The 15,432-nt window shown below is 35.2% G+C and overlaps 1 protein-coding gene across 1 annotated transcript in view; it reads left to right on the top strand.

Annotated features, from left to right (window-relative positions):
• ERBB4 (erb-b2 receptor tyrosine kinase 4) overlaps window positions 1-15,432 on the top strand; it is a gene marked incomplete at its 5' end in the record, with an annotated part of 720,994 nt that overhangs the window by 495,031 nt on the left and 210,531 nt on the right. Inside the window, 2 exons of the mRNA XM_023510372.1 lie at window positions 1,533-1,655; window positions 5,874-5,972. Coding sequence (XP_023366140.1) covers window positions 1,533-1,655; window positions 5,874-5,972 — 222 coding nt within the window. The remainder of the gene's footprint in view (window positions 1-1,532; window positions 1,656-5,873; window positions 5,973-15,432) is intronic.

The following is a 15,432-nucleotide window of genomic DNA, read 5'->3' on the forward strand; positions in this document are numbered from 1 at the left end:
AAAGAAAGAAAGAAAGAAAAGAAAAAAATTTAAAAAGTTTCCTATTATACACACAGTATATCTATCAAAATCCATAAGGAAAAAAACCTTCTGTCAGGTAGTATTGACTTCAAATGAAGAAGAGTCATTTTTAGATTTAACAAATGATTCAATGATTCTTTCTAAAGATGTTTTTGTGACTTACATTTAGTTACGTGTTACCAAATTTATCATTTGCATAATGTAAATTTGATAGTGGAGTAGAATCCGGAAGTTATTAAGCTGTTAGAAAATAGTTTAAGTTTCTCAATCATTTCTATCATGTTCTTCCCGAAGTTCTCACTATAGCCACTGTGTTCACTTAACACGGTTGCACTAATTAAGAGGGTTGTGATGTCCACAGATGCGTTATAATAATACCCAACCTGGAGGGCCACTGGGCACTGAGTTGTATAAATACATATATGAATTTGAAATACCACAGTGGTTTCAAGACAATTTTAGTTGCATGTATCATTTAATTATTTCTTTATGCTGAAGAAAACCAGGCCATTTGTCTATGGGTAAAGTTAATAAAGGTCCTTTATTTAACTTAAAAAAGAAAACAAAACCTTCCTATTTCTCTCTCTTGCCTATTTTCTAATATGTAGATAAAAATCTAAAATTTTAGAATAGGAAAGAGACTTTTTGGTGCCCAAAGTCTTTCTTATGTATAGACTTTTTTTCACACATGAAAATAATTGGCACATATTCAAATATCTTTCCCCTGCCTCATTCGTCCTCAGGCTGCCTCATATTTTGACTGTAACATCTAAAACTACCAGTCTAATTTTACTTCTTTTGGCCACAGGCAGCCTACGTCACACCCTGGTGTTGCCCACCCTAAACTCACCCGGCTTACCGGCCACGCTTTCTGCTCTATTGCCTTGTGTGTGTTCCTGCATCTGCCTTCTGCTGTGCAGAAGCAATGCCCCACCCTCAATGTCAATCCATTTTCATTTTCTCAAGACTGATGTTTAAGTGTACCCCTTTGGGAAGCCAAACGCAGTTTCACTCCCCAGGGGGTATTTTATTTCTTGCATTTAATAGAATCCACTTATGATCGAGAATCAAATCAAGGAATAGTCTTCGTCCATAAAATGGGTTTAAGGACCACGATAGTATATAGGCAGCACCTGGAATTCTCTGACTTACAAGGAGACAAAATTTTAAGCATAGTCCAGATCTACTGAATCAGGACCACCTGGCTTCCCAGCTAGATTTTTTGAAGCTCTAAGAAGGTAGCATTTCTTTCTTCCCTTTTTCTTTTTTCTGATGTATGGAATCTCCTAGCCTAGGCTACATCAAGGTAGGCACATATTTGTTACTTATGTTGACCCTGGTAAAGAGCAAGAAAAGAGAAAGGATGTGTGTGGTTGGGGAGAGGGAGTGGTGCACATAACAAGAAAAGTGTGTGCAGGGAAGTGTGTTCGCGTGTACAAGAGAGAGGCCCAGAGAGAGGACTGATTTTTGGACTGAAAGTTGTATAACCCTATATTGTTTTTGCTTTGCAGCTGGTAGAACCCTTAACCCCCAGTGGCACAGCACCCAATCAAGCTCAGCTTCGCATTTTGAAAGAAACTGAGCTGAAGAGGGTCAAAGTCCTTGGCTCAGGTGCCTTTGGAACCGTTTATAAAGTAAGTATAAAACAACACACACTATCAGTTATCTGAAGTCCTGTTTCAGACTTTAGAAAAATAATAGCCAGAGTTATTACTTTAACCAACTTAATTTCCCTTTAATATTCAGAGAGGAATACCATTATAGAATTGAGAGGTTTGATGCACAAATGAGTTCATTCATTTTTATTGAATCAACTGGAATGGATGTAGTATTGAGAAACAGGCAGGAAGCAAGGTGCAAAGCCAGCCAATATGGTTCTTTATGTCAGTGCCCTCCTGGCCCTTTTCATATCATCTTCCCTTTGGCAAATTATCATTCTTATCCAAAATTGCCAGCTCCAAACCAATTTTCTTTACCAGTACATGGTGCCCCATGAAATCCTGGACATACCTGGGTGGTGTGCCATAATATCTTGCTCTTTTTTTCTTATGCTTTTTTTTTTTTTTTATCCAAAAGCCTTTCTGTCAGGACTATACTAGCTAATGTCCTCAGAAGCCACATGAATGTGCTTATGCTATAATAGTTTAGTTCCTAAGTCATTTTTTGCTTACCTAATTACATTTGTGATTTTATAAATAATTTTCCTAGTTTTGATGTCCTCCTTGTTATTGTCAAACTGAAACAGTGTCTTTATATGTAAAATTCAGGTCAGATTGGTGAAAAGTGTGATATTGTACATTTTTAACAACACATATTTCTAGAAAGGAGAAGCTCAGCTGAAGGCATTTGTATGTTTATTACTTGACTTAATTATAAGACCTATGGAGGCCCAAGTTTAATAATGGTAGAATTTAGTTTAACGGTAAAGAGAAAGAATAAGAAACTCTGTTGTGCTAATGCTAAAATATTGCTTATAATGTTCATTACAATAATTCTCAGACTTGACTTTGGCAGCTTAACATTATTCTTAATGCTATATGCAAACCTACATTTGTACAAACATATCTGATAAAATAAATTGGCTGTCAAGAATTTTACAGTTTAAAATGTTCTCTGTTTTGTATTTAAAACACTGATTGAATGGAAAATATTAACAATTAGAATATAAATCCAAATTTTTCTGCCCTGAGTGTTCTGAAATAATCTAAATTCCAAAAATTGAAACTGTTTTATCCTAAGGTCAAAGTGTAGACATTTCTTGATTGTTCTAGTATGCATTTGTTGTTCAGTTTGTTAATTGAACACCTGCTTTGCCTAGTAGGCGTTATTCTAAGCAGACTTGATGCCTTTTCAAATTTTCAAATTCTATGTCCATTCAAAGAAACACAATTTATCTTGTTTCGGTGCTTATACACAAATATTATGTTTGAGAAAAAGAACTTGCATAGTATCATTTTATAGACTCAAAATTCTAATCTATTTATTTTGCAGTTTTATTCATGCCTTTTTAATAATTTTAAATTTTAGGCATTTTATGGGAAAACAAAATCAAGAACATTATTTGGATTAATAAACGTAATAGCCTAAGTTCTAAACTTGATTTTAACAATTGGAAAATGGAAAGTAATGCACTGAACTGAGTCAGTCCTGACCATCACTCTGGGTCACCTCGCCACCAGAAAGCCTCATTCTAATTATCTCGTCCAGAATTTTCCCCCTCAAACCTCCATATCCATAGATATAAGGGAGGATTTCTTTGTTGAAGCATATTAGAGTTTCCAGCCCTTAAGTTTTGGTCTGTTACCAATTCTCCATGTCACATTGACAAAATTTAAAGCATATTTAAAATAGTAAGCATATTTATGTGTTTATGGAGAAGAAAGATAGAGATAAATGACCAAATTTAAATGCATTACAATAAACTTTGACATTTAAAGTAACTCAATATGGTATTGTTAGAAAGTACTATCACCCTTATATTTTTAAAGATAATATAGCATGGGCCCCATATGCTGGAGGTGGAGGGTTCAAACCCAGCCCCGGCCAAAAACTGTAAAAGAAAAAAAAAAGATAATATAGCATGGAAATTAAGTTTTATTTTAAACTATGGATGCTCTGTAACTCAAGACTAAATACTATTTGATGATTTGCAGGAAAAAAATATTACATATTTAACATTTAATAATAAGGCTTTCTTATGCTGTTCTCTTTTTTTGGTGACACAGCCTCACTCTGTCTCCCTAGGTATAGTGACATGGTGTCATAGCTCTTAGCAACCTCAAATTCTTGGGCTTGAGTAATCCTCTTGCCTCAGCCTCCCAAATAGTTGGGACTACAGGCATGTGCCACTGCACCGAGCTAGATTTTCTGTTTTTCGTAGAAATGGGGTTTCACTCCTATGCAGGCTGGTTTTAAACTCCTGAGCTCAAGCAACCCCCACCTCAGCCTTCCAGGGCACTGAGATGAGAGGCATGAATGACACACCCAGCCATGCTTCTTTTAAGAGCAGTTATTTGTCTGTTGTCTATGAATGTTTTGCCTTTATTGAAATTACTTATAATAAAAATTTATTGGAAATTCCACAAATTTGTCTGAATTTTATGCCTGGCATGTATATGGTTGACCCTAATATTAATAACAATATTACTTGTTATAAGGACATACTGTTTTAAACTATAAAAGATTATTCCTGACCATAGAAATGCAAATTAGCTTAACCAATGACTTGGTTATTTTTTTCTCCTAAATAGAAATATGCTGTCAGCTCAAAGATATGAACCAATATCATGGATATCAGCATAGTTTGATTTTTATCTGGCCAGGCCTAAAAAATGATGATTATACTTACTTATTTAAAAAAACCAGTATAAATTAATTCACATGGAATTTCTATTTTTATTTTATATGCATACTTTAGGGATACTTTGATAATGATGCAATATCTTTACAAAGTGACCCCCTCTGCAGCTAGATTATTGACTAATGAATAGTAAACCTATTTTCCACCCTAGATACCACCAATGAGAAAAAATAGCCTGGGCTTTTTTTTCCAGTTTCTGCCTTAATTTATTCAAATGTTACACAAGAAATGTGGCTTATTATTTTGCATTTGACTCATTTATGTCCCTATTCACTCATAAAGAAAGTAATCATCAATTCACTTTCTAAAGGTTAAAGTATTTTATTTTCTTTATTATTTCTACTATACTTTTGAATAATTCTTGTGTTCAGGTCTCCTTTTATCATTACAATTTTGAGTAACTCAAATACATATGTTTCAGCATAGAAGTTCAAAGGGAAGAAACCTTTTTTATCTTTTATTTTGACTGTACCCAGCGATATTAAGAAAGATAGGAAGTGGAGCTGCTCAGGAATACCAGAGTATGTTTTCCTTGCTGTTATTTTAATGTTAGAACTTTTATAAAAGGACTGTTACGATGTTAGGGCTGAAAAAATCAAAATTTGAGATTATTTTCCCCGTTGACCTCATATTTGCTTTTGTGTTCCTTTGGGACAACATGTCTTTTAAAATAGTATTCTTATATGATCTGGTCATCTTATATGTCTTATCAAAATCATAGTCCCCATTCAAATCTTTGAATTCACTTTGTCCAGAAATGCTATCATTTAGCTTAATGTAAATTCTACCAACTTCATTCATTCCCAATGCATAGATCTTATTCAATTCTTATAATTATATTTTGATAGGAGAAAGTTAGTGGCCAATAGAAATATCTTATACTTCTTTAGAGATAATAAAAATCCTTCACAAACACATACATACTTTTTCATAATGTGGAAAAATTAATACACTCCACTACTTCTCTTTGAAACTAAATCTCAAATAAATACTGTTAAAAATTAATTCTTAAAACAATCTGAAGTTTGGGAACATTAAAATACACTTTTTTAATGATTTTATTGTTGTTGCAAAATAATTAGAAAACATGTAAGCTGAAAGGGGCCTGTGACATTACTTAGCTCAATCCACTAAATTACAAATGGCAACTGAAGTTCAAAAATGGAACAGCCTTCTCAAAGTTTTGAAAAGTTGATGATATTATCCAAGTGAGATATTGTTATTCTCTCCTCTTTCAATTAGGTATTCACAATTCAGTCTTTTTCATGCACAAAAGTTGAACTTGAGAATGGTGTAAACACCTTGGAATCATATATGTGTATTCATCTTCAGATAATGAAAACAAACAACAAAGTTGAGGAGTGACATAATGTATAACAACTGCTAAATAAATGTTTGTTGGTGAATGAAGGAACATATAACTTCTAAATTGGTTTTTAAGAAATTGATATTTAAGAAGTCAAATGTAATGTGAATTTTTTTTTCATCAAAGGGTATTTGGGTGCCTGAAGGAGAAACAGTGAAGATTCCTGTAGCTATTAAGATTCTTAATGAGACGACTGGTCCCAAGGCCAACGTGGAGTTCATGGATGTAAGTATAGATGCCCAGGCAATGGATACATTTTTATACATTATCAAATAACCTGCTTTAAAAACTAATTTTAAGAAAGATGGCACAACTTATAAAGTTTTTTTTCCCATGGAAATAGTATAATCTTGTAATTGAAGAAATTTCTAAAACCACTTCACATTATATTATCAACTATCTGCCTAGATAGTTCATTAGAAATTAGAATTCAGAGATATTTGTAATCCCAAAGGTGAATTATTTTTTATGTGATTGCAGATATAAAATGGTTTTATATTTTGTTGATAAATATGGCCAAATAGCCTTCAAGTAAATGCAGTATGTAATTGAACTGAATATATGTTAAACAACCGAAGATAACCAAATGTACCCATGTATTTATAAGTAAATATCATGAGTGTATTTCTTAAAATTAGTGGCAGTGAGGCAAGGACTGCGTGGTGATGGTAATTAGTCACTAATATTTACTAAGAAGTACCACACATTGTTATAAGTAATTCACAAATAGTTACTCATTTAATTCTAAGATATGACAATCCAGGAACCTGAGTTTAACCCAAGGTTAACCCAGGGTCACAAAGTTAGGAAATGGTAGGTCTAGTCTTTGCGTTCAGGAGTCAGCCTTGAGGAGGGATCAGTAAACTTTTTTTTTTTTTTTTAAGGGCAAAGAATAGGTAGATTTTACATGATCTGTGTTCTCTATAGCAATTATTAAACACTTTCTTTTTTGGTGGGAAAGCAACCATAGACAATTGAAGCAAAAGGAAATGCCAGTGGGTGTTACTGTGTTCCAACAAAACTTTTTATTTACACAAACAAGCTGTAGGCCAGATTTGGCCTGCAGGCAGTCCCCCGCTTTCCAGGGCTGTATGTTTACCTACTATGCCAAACAGCATGTGGGGAATAGTAATGATGACTTCAAAAATTAATTGTACTGCTTTATTTTATTATGGCTATGATCTATTTGGTTTAAAATATCAGTCAGCGTTAGTTTCTATAGTAAATTAGTCTCTGCTAAATTTAAATTAGAATCCTACCTGAGTAGGTAATTACCCCTTGTAATTTAATTTTTTTTCAATTCAAATTCTGAATTTGAATTGTTTTTTATTGGTAAAATAACTGCATCTATAGAATAAGAATAGAGTTCTAAAGAACGAATGTACTTTACAAGGTCAATCAGCACTTTAAGCGTTCCCTTAGCACAAAGTGTAGATTGAGCTGTTCAGCAAATTTCAGAGAGTAGGATGGGATAAAACTATATATGCAGCACGCTGTTGTGTTTTTTTTACATTCAACACAAGGTATCTTGCCAGGGGTTCCATCAAAGGCCATATATGTTCATTCTCTATTTTTTAGCACAATGTCTTCAGTAATAAGGATGATTTGGATTCTAAAATGACCTGCATATGAAAGATGATGCAAGCATATGCGCTTTGATACTTTTTAAAAGCTGGATTGCTACGTTTTCTACCCAGTTTCTTTTGTAAATTCTTTCGCAAATTTTTCACAAGCTCAGTCTGTGACCTTGAATAATTTGTTTGTGTCTAAGACTAACCACCTTGCACAAGACTACTTTTTGGCTTAACTTATTATTGGTGATTATATAATAGGGCTATACAAATCAGATGTTCTAATCAGCTGGGTCCATGCCTTACCAATTGCCACATATTTTAAACATCATCTTTGTTGCGTATCTTGCAGTGCCTAACTAACAGATGAGTCTTGTAACTAAATAACGGTTCTTTCTGCAGGTGTCTGAAGTTTTTAATACTCTCTGCAACTACATGTCCTGGCACATATGTTAAAAATTAAAACTGATGGCTTGCTCAGTGATGTCCCAATTACTCAAAATTAATCTTGATCACAACTATAGATTTGTAAACAGAATTTAGAAAGAAAGTAGAAATTATAAAGACAACTTACCATGAATATAAGCTGTTGGTTAATTTATAATACTGATAGGAAAAAATATCTTGCCCTACCTAAGCTACGGCCAATGCTGAAGTTTACAAGAATGCTAATGATCTCTGCAGGAGGCTTGGGTAGCCATTTTTGTCATATTTCCATGGAAACAGACTGGGAAAAGGGGGGGTAAGAGGCTACAAAATAATAATCTAAGGAAAAAAGCTCTAAAAACCTCATCATGATTTTGAATGATTATTTGAAAGCTCCTAACCCCATCCACTTTTTCTTTTCTTGATCTGAAGTCTATCCCCATGGAAACAGGAGTGGAGATGGCAACTTGAAGTCTTAGATTTCCGGCTGAATTTTAGATGAGGCTCTGATTGAACCATGAAAGGAGTCATTTTCCTAGATGGTTGATGGATTTGGTACCCAACAGAGTCAATGGAATTTTTTCTTTTTAAAAGTTAAGAAAAGTTGAGGAAAATATTTTGACTGTGCCTTTCCAACTTGTGGATAGGTGCTAGAAGATTAACAGATTGATGGACTGCTATTGGCAAAGTTTCAGTAAATATTAGGCAGAAATGCTTCCTATATTTTGATGACTTCTTTCAAAACATTAGAAGGATAATATCATAATGATTAAAAGATAGTTTAACTGGTGTCATGGATGGTGAATTCAATATTTTATGTAGTTTACTGATGTAATTTTAACATAAACCTATGCCTATGTTTTTAGCTCATCTGTTAGGTGTACAAATCATTATAAATATTTGAGTAAACAATTAAACCACAATCGAAAGGTTTGCATAAGGGAAATTATTTGTAATTTTGACCTAAGGATTTAATTGAAATTGCAAGTATTCTAGAGTTATTAGGTTAAAAGCTATATGTTTAATATATGTCTTAGAGTTCTTCTGGAAGTAGAAGTTGCTCCTGAAATAAGGATTTGAGTGAAAGTAGTTTATTTTGGAGGTGAAGATTCATGAATAGAGGAATACGGAAACAAGAGAGGGGAATCAGTAGAACTAGCTAGTAACTAGAGCTTCTTGCTACTGATAGATGATGGCGGCTGGTGTAAGCCTCAGCATTATCCCACTCAAGGGTTCAGAAAGCCGGAGCCATTACACCAGCTACTGTCAGTTATTAATTAAGGGGCCCTAGGAGAAAGAGACATTTACCCCACACACACACACCTGCTGAGGTAGCAGAATAGACTTCAGTGGCAAGAGAAGGCTGTTGGGCAAAGGAAAAGTTGATCGAAGATAGCTAGTACACCCCTATGATAGAATGTTCCAAGAATAATTTTTAAGCTGAAATAAGATCTTCCCAGACATGCTACATGTCTCTTTTGCAATCTGGTCCATGTGCATATTTTCATTTATGTGCAGGCATATATATTTTACACCATTTTATAGAAAGAAAGTAAGGCTTCCAAAGACAATTGAATTGTACGCTCTTGTTAATCATTTAGACCCCCTTCCTACTTCCCAACTTTACACTTACAGCAGAATGTTCTAGATTCACTAATCACTACCACTATATTTATCAGATATAGCTGTGCTTTCCTGATTAATATATGTCACAAATGCAGCAACTTAATACTCAAAATTCATCACTACATTCAACTCTTCTATTGATACTCAAGGTCAAAGCAAAAGACTTTTGTATTTTCTTAGGATTTTTACCATAGGCAAAAATAAATACAGGACAGTTTTGCATGCTGCTAAATACTACATTAAAAGCAGGAGAAGGAGAATTTGGTACTAGGGCTTTTACTCAGCTCACTTGAATATGTCTAATGGATTCATAATGACAATAATAACATGCTACTCGTGAGTGGCCAAGGCATTCTTCATTCCCATAAAGATCACGTTGAACAGCATTATGAAAATGAGTCCGAAGGTTCACCTTCCTAAGAAGAATGTCTGCACTTATACACAGTCCTAGTTCTTGTTTCAGATAGCACCATTTCAATGGGGAAAATGCAGCCTTTTCTTTTGAATTCACCAAATTGTGCTGATCAGTAGCCTAGAAATGACTCCCAGATTACAGGACTGTGTGTCTGATAAAATCAGACAGACTTTCGGTTTTGCTGAGTTCCCACCCCTCTGTATTTTTCCTTAATATTTAAATCTAATATCAGTGTTTTCTTAAAAAATAACCTGAAAATTTAAGACATTCTGTAATTCTTCTGAATTCTAATGACTGATGAACAGTCCTGTCTTAGGGATCACAAGAATCTTCTTCACTTTCCCACACCAAATTCAGCACAAATTTCTCAGTAAATTGGCATAAGAAAATTATTTCAAAACACCTGCCCTTATTATATAAATGATTATATTCTTATTAAAAGAATAATTTGTTTTTTCTCCCTACACAGAGGAAATTTTATTTATCATACACAATTGACATTTTGCTACTTTCTAAGGAAATATTTGTGAGAATTGTGTTTATATTCTCCTCGTTGTACTCTTTTTATGATATTCAGTACTACTATTTTAAAGGGAATGGGCTGAAAGGAATTTATTGGTCATTTATATTGTCACTCAAATTTAGCAGACTTATAAAATTTTTGAAAAGTTATTTTGTTGTATAATATCATCACATTGCAAAAGTTCATACATATGACTCACATACTAAGAGTAACTCTTAGCTAGACCCTGTATCATACTAATAATAGATTTTTTTAAATTTACATTACTTAATTCAATATCTTTTGACCTTGTAGGATTTCTTCATTTGCATATGTGAAAACAATTCATCTATTTCAGAGGTGAAAAATACACAATTCCTTTTATTTTAAAGGCCCTTTTCTTAAATGTCAAGGATCCTATTGGCATGATCTTGAAAAGTTAGTTAACCAATCCTCTTGTCTGTCTTTCTTTCTTTCTTTCTTTCTTTCTTTTTTTTTTGCAGTTTTGGCTGGGGCCAGGCTCAAACCCACCACCCCTGGTATATGGGGCCAGTGGCCCTACTCCTTGAGACACAGGCACCAACCGCCCCCAATCCTCTTTTCTTTAAGAAATGATAATTTGAAGTAATGAAGAAGAGTTCTGGAAAGTTACTTTGCTTTTAAAAATAGAACAATATCTTCATCTTCATAAAGCAAACCTATAAACTTTATTAGAACCAAGATTTAGAGTCTCTCAAAGCTGTACTAAAACAGAGAATTCTTGCCTATGAATATTTCCATTGTATATGAAAGAGCAGTACTAAGTTTCACTTTTAGCATGTTACTCCTGAATTCCTGGCATCTTATCTAGTAATTTGGGATAGTGTTCACCTGACTAAATTCTGTTATTACAACTCTTTCCTCCCCTCATCTCCTGCCTGTTTATTTCTGTTCCAATAAGAGTAAGAAACAAGGACAGGATCCTGTATAAAAGGGGGACGAGAGTGGTTTTACTAGAGATTTTGGCAAAAATAAATAAATAAAAAAGGTAACTGAGTGTGGTCCTTAAATCTTTGCCAGTAGAGGTTAACCAAATATAGTAGCCACAGGTTGAGAACCGCTGTGTTAGGGGATATTAAAGAGTTCAACAAGTTTTGTGTTCCAATAGGCTTAATTTCCCTTTTGAAGTACCCAAATGCAAAATAGGTGGCTTCCTGTAAACACAACATGTAATGCAATGAGCTTTCTGAAGGTTTGTGTTTCTCCTATGAAAGGACATTTCTCAAGAGTACACAATCTACTCTACCAATATTTAAATTGGGTACATGGAAATCAGTAGTCTGTTGAAGGCACAGCTTTCCATAATATCGGTGTTTTCCAGCTCTTTAAGCCCTACAAGTTGTTGAATCTTGTACAAGTTAGAGAATGTTTTACTATGCCATGTAGAGCTGCAAGAGAACTATTATTATGTGCAGTTTCTAATTCCAATCTGAATGGTACTTGAGAATTATTATTATTTAGGAAAAATTCCTACTCAGTTTGACTGTTTCAATAGGAGGTGTGGTTTTGTTGGGTTTCAAGGTAGCTGCCTGTCTCCTGAAATTTGAAGGTTTCAGACAACTACGTGGGTCCTCCGTTCTCCAAGTGGTCTTAGTCAAAACATGACTAGACACCCGAAAGTAAGGCAAGCATGGAACAAAGTTTACTGAGGAAGAAAAAGGTAGGTTTACAGAACAAGAGCAAGATATGTTCACCATAGACAGCAAATGGGCCTCCATTGCCAGGGCAAGTAGGCAAAGAGGCAAAGAGGTGAGGATTATGGACACTGGTTCTTTTTTTATACCTCCTGGGTCAGACCTGCCTTAGGGTAGAGTTACCTTGGAACCAGAGTCTTCCTGCACATGGGGACCTAATGATAATGAGTCCTAATTCTGTTCTAGGTCACCTGCCACACTCTAGTGAACCTGCTACCAGGCTAGCGAGTCTTCTGCATCCTTTTACAGTTGGCAGGCTGAGTTCTGACTGGTAGATTGGTAGGGTGATTCCTCCTCCTCCAGTGTGAACAATCACTTGGAACAGAGTTAAGGAGAGAGGCACCAAGATGAAGGCCTGAGGTCTACCCTTGCTCTTCTTCCTAGGAGAGCTGGGTCTAACTAACTGCCTAACAGTTATAATACTAAGATTGTTCATAAAATACAGGTAGAAAGCAAAGGCCAGTAAACAAAATTTCCAGAAAATTGCAAATAATTTCAAATGTATCAAACCTTGATATGAAAATTTTGTTAATGATCTGTTTATAGACTTAAGGATACAAAATATTATTTCTATAGGAGGAAGAGACTGTGAATAAAGTCCTGGTTTGCACTATATTAGATAAAGTGATTTCAGTTATTCATAAAGAAATGATTTTATTGAGGGAAAAAGGGATTACTATGCAGTTATATTTGCAATGGGATACACATACACTTAGATATCTACTTATGTGTAGTATGTGGATAAATGAGAAAAAATACCCTCCATTATATGTTTTCTCTCTGTTGCCTAGGCCAGAGTGCAATGGCATCACTGTAGCTTACTGAACCCTCAGACTTCTGGGCTCAAGCAGTTCTCCTGCTTCAACCTCCTGAGGAGTCTGGGGACAGCCCTGAGCCACTGTGTGTGTCCTCCATCATGTACTAAATGTGCCTTTGCAAGTTTCGTGACATCACTGAGTAATCATCTTTTAAAAGGACCGTATATATGATTGGTCTTGCTAAATACGGCATTGCAAAAGTAGCTACTTCAATTCCCAAAGCTATCTTCAAACTTTTGTTATAGTTTTTCTCAAAATGATCAAAAGGATTCCTCATTCCACCTTCCACCACTGCTGAATCAGTCAGAGGTTTATGACTATTACTTCCAAAGTACAGACTGTCAAAAACTAACCAAGTTGAAAGGAAGTCTGCTCTTACCTGGGAACATTAAAGAAATTTGCAAACAGAACCCTTGTCACATCATCTCTATACCACTATCACCCTTAAGAATGGTTATAGAAAAAGGATTCTCTAAAGTAGATAGGTAAGAATGATCCCAGATTGGCCAGACAGAACAGCTCAAACTTGAAATCTTAGGACTCTGGGAGGCTGAGGTAGGAGGATCGGTTGAGCTCAGGACTTGGAGGCCAACCTGAGCAAGAGTTGGTCTTGGATATCAATAAAAATAGAAAAAATATCTGGGTGTTGTGGCAGGTGCCAACTATTTGGGAGTCCTGGCTACTTGGGAGGCTATTTGGGAGGCTGAGGCAGGAAGATCACTTGAACACAGAAGTTTGAGGGTGCTGTGAACTAGGCTGAGGCAACCGGCAGTCTAGAGTGGGGCATCAGAGTGAGACTCGGACTCAAAAAAAAAAGTGATCCCAGATAGCTACCCATCTGAATGTTCAGAGTGTAATTCTACATTCAGCAACAAGAATCTGTAATCCTGGATCACATCTAGAGTGATATCTATCCAGATTAAATGAAGAAATGACATAAACAAAGATGAATTTGGGTATGATTTTATTTTAACTAATATCCTCCCTTTTCTAAACATAAGAGCTAATCTGTACAAGAAGGAACTGGACTATACTGGATTTGGACACAAAACTTTAACTGGGTGACATACCAAAGTCAGGATGGGAAGAGATTAGTTTGGCATGTCTTTCTTGATCATGTTCCACCATGAATCAACTATTAATAGAAGAAATACTTTTAAAACACTTTGTAGAACAAAATATGTAAAATAAGCTCAAAATTGTAAATTATAAAATTCAGAAAAAATGATTCTTTGCATGTAGATTGAGCCATAGGAATCCCTACAAATGGGTATTAATATGCCTAAAATTTTGTGGGAGAATGAAGTTTACAGAGAATATTTAAATCATTGTTCTCATTCCCAAACTAGTAAGGAGGCTGAGTCTAGTAGCTCACACCTATAATCCTAGCACTTTGAGAGGCTGAGTCAGGCGAATTGCTTGAAGCTAGGAGTTTAAGACCAGCCTAAGAAAGAATATGACCCCATCTCTACAAAAAATAGAAAAAATGAACTGGCTGTGGTGGCACAGGCCTGTAGTTTCTGCTACCTGGAAGGCTGAGGCAAGAGAATTGCTTAAGCCCAGGAGTTCAGTGTGAGTTGCAGTGGCCTATGATGACTTCACTGTACTCTAACTGGGGTAACAGGACAAGGCTCTGTCACAAAAAAAAAGAAAAAAAAATTCCTGTCAGGAAAGATAGATCTTGGATTTGAACTGAAAACTCTCTAATTCCAAAATCTACTACTGGCTTCTCATACCATTAGTCTAATTCCTGCCAAATGTCCCATTACTTAAGTGAGACAATTGCCACAATTAACAAAATGTGGCAGTTCACTCATAGAGTTTTATTCCCTCTGAATTTTTTCTTCTGGGTTTCTAAGGCCACCAGTTGCATTGATGGAACTCAAGCTTTGTTCAAGAGGTATTCTTGCCCCTCAACCCTCCATGACCTTGTGATTTTCTTTTTATTTGTTCTTGCCCCATAGGACATTTTGTGGTACTCTTACTCTCTGATTAGAAAAATCAAAGTGTATATAACTTTCTTGAAAACACACAAAAATAAATCTTCTGCATTTATAAAAAACTCGGATGCACATTTTTATAACTATTACATAAATGTTTTAATTTCATCATGAATTGCTTACCATAGAACCTATACCTTTGTTAGCCTCTTAACACAATTGGTACTATAAATAGCTTGATTTTTTTTTTCCAATAAGGAATAAATATCAGGATATGCGTTTGAACTCTTTGGAATGCTGCTGCGGCTCCTAAGAAGCCATCTTTTTGCTGCCTGTTGCTTACAGTTCATAATAGCTCAGCACAGAGTGATTAGAAAAGAGGACGCACCTGTCAGGTAGTCCAATCAGGAGACCAATTTCCAACAGAAGAATAAGCAGTCAGTGAGGGCCCTTTATCTCAGCTGAAAAGCTAGGGTTTTCTACAGTGAGCTTTGCTGCTGCGGTTTTATCTAGGGCTTTGATTCACTTACAAATTTAATTTGACCTTTCTGAACTTAAATGTTCCATTATCTGTTAGAAAATAATTAGAAGCTGTAAGCAGAAGTCTCCATACGTGGAGTTCCTTGGGAGTCCCTGAGCTCATTGAACTAAGGA

Source organism: Otolemur garnettii, unplaced genomic scaffold (genome assembly GCF_000181295.1).
Source record: "Otolemur garnettii isolate 467f Iridium unplaced genomic scaffold, OtoGar3 scaffold00013, whole genome shotgun sequence".
Taxonomy (NCBI): domain Eukaryota; kingdom Metazoa; phylum Chordata; class Mammalia; order Primates; family Galagidae; genus Otolemur; species Otolemur garnettii.